This window comes from Helobdella robusta (assembly GCF_000326865.2).
Source record: "Helobdella robusta unplaced genomic scaffold HELROscaffold_12, whole genome shotgun sequence".
NCBI classification, from domain to species: Eukaryota; Metazoa; Annelida; class Clitellata; order Rhynchobdellida; family Glossiphoniidae; genus Helobdella; species Helobdella robusta.
In genome coordinates this window covers 4,040,342-4,042,007 of record NW_008703664.1, presented here as the reverse complement: position 1 = coordinate 4,042,007, position 1,666 = coordinate 4,040,342, and the positions used below count along the sequence as shown (strand labels likewise).

The following is a 1,666-nucleotide window of genomic DNA, read 5'->3' as shown; positions in this document are numbered from 1 at the left end:
ATATCTATCTGGATATATTGTAAAAAAAAGTCATGCCCAAATAGGTAGATTATAGAAAAATTTGTTTCTCTAAGTGTACATAGGTTTCTTATTTTCCATTTGATTCCAGTGACATTTAAATTTATTGAGTAGAATGGCTTGAAATTGATAAAAAGATTGATTCCATGCATATATGTCAGCAAAAATTTTTAACTCAAAGCCTCAGTTTCTATGTTGCCAGCATCATTCTTGCAATTGGAAAGATGTATTGTTAATTTTTGTTTGTGAAATAACCACTGTTTCATATTTAAAACTAATGAATAATATTTGTTATGGATTAAATATTATAATGAATGAATGCATAAATGAAAAATGAATTGAATAAATGAATATGAATGAATTGAATAAATGAATATGAATGAATGAACAAATAATACTTGATTTAGAAGGTTGATAAGTTATTTTTAGAATTGCAGCAAACCTAGTTTAAGAGCCTGGTAATGCTGCTTGTCATTCACTGTTATTAGCAGAGAGAATTTTTATTCATCAGTAGTTAGTAAAGGAAGTTCATCAACACTTGCTGTTTTCATCTTGTAGTTTTTTAAAGTTTGAAAATTTTTTAGTGCAACTTTTATTTTTCATTTAAATTTCTTCTAGAAACATGAAAAAATTATGATGGTCTTGGGACTACATTGTTCTTATTTGGACATTTAAAACCGTTTTAAGAATGAACAGTTAATAATATTCTTTGTGGTGATCCTGAGAACATAATGATGATACTGATAACATAATGATGATGATGATTATGATGACTTGTTTTGGTCACTTAAATCAGCTTTATATTTCAGTGGTTTGAGTAGCAGATTATTCTGCAAAGAGGTGTGCCCCAGTGGTGACAGCATTTTATATATAATGAAAACATGAAACTTTATTTCTTTGATATATTGTCTTTTAATTATATTTAAATAAATAATGATATTTCTTTTCTAGGATCAAAAATCAAAGAATTGCGAGCAAAAACTGGAACTTACATAAAAACTCCTGTGAAAGGCGAGCCTCCAATTTTCATCATAACTGGAAGAAAAGAAGGAATAGAAATGGCTAAAAAGGAAATTTTAGCAATTTCCGATTATTTCAACCAAATCCGAAATAGTAGGTTGGGAAATACTGGATCTAACAAATCCAGTGAAGAGGTGCACATTCGAGTTTCAGTACCTTATGATGTTGTTGGATTATTAGTTGGACCTAAAGGTAACACCATAAAAAAAATTCAACAGGAAACTCAGACCTACATTGTGACACCTAATCGAGATCACAAACCTATTTTTCAAATATCTGGATCAGTTGAAAATGTTGAAAAGGCTAAGAATGCGATAAAGTCTTATGTTTGGCAAAGGACTGGCAAAAACTTGCCTGATTTAAATTGGAGTGGATTATATAAACAAATAAACAATGGCTCGGTTGAGACTGATCATAAAAATGGTACATTGCATCTGGATTCAAAAAATAATATCCTGGAAGCTTCTTATAACAATGTATTAAATTTAAAATTAGCTGATGACATATGTACTAATTATGGACTTGAGCGTCAATTTATAAATAAAAATATTTTCAGTCCAGACCTCAGTGGCTGCAACACCTTTCGGGATTCATCTATAACAGAGGATTTTCATAGCCTGAATAAGAA

General features: G+C 29.7%; 1 protein-coding gene across 1 annotated transcript; it reads left to right on the top strand.

Annotated features, from left to right (window-relative positions):
• Positions 1-968: 968 nt before the first annotated feature.
• Positions 969-1,382, top strand: HELRODRAFT_72945 (hypothetical protein; the record flags this gene model as incomplete). Its single annotated transcript, XM_009013765.1, has 1 exon — positions 969-1,382. A coding segment is annotated over one exon (414 nt), but the record flags the coding sequence as incomplete, so codon positions are not given.
• Positions 1,383-1,666: the final 284 nt, after the last annotated feature.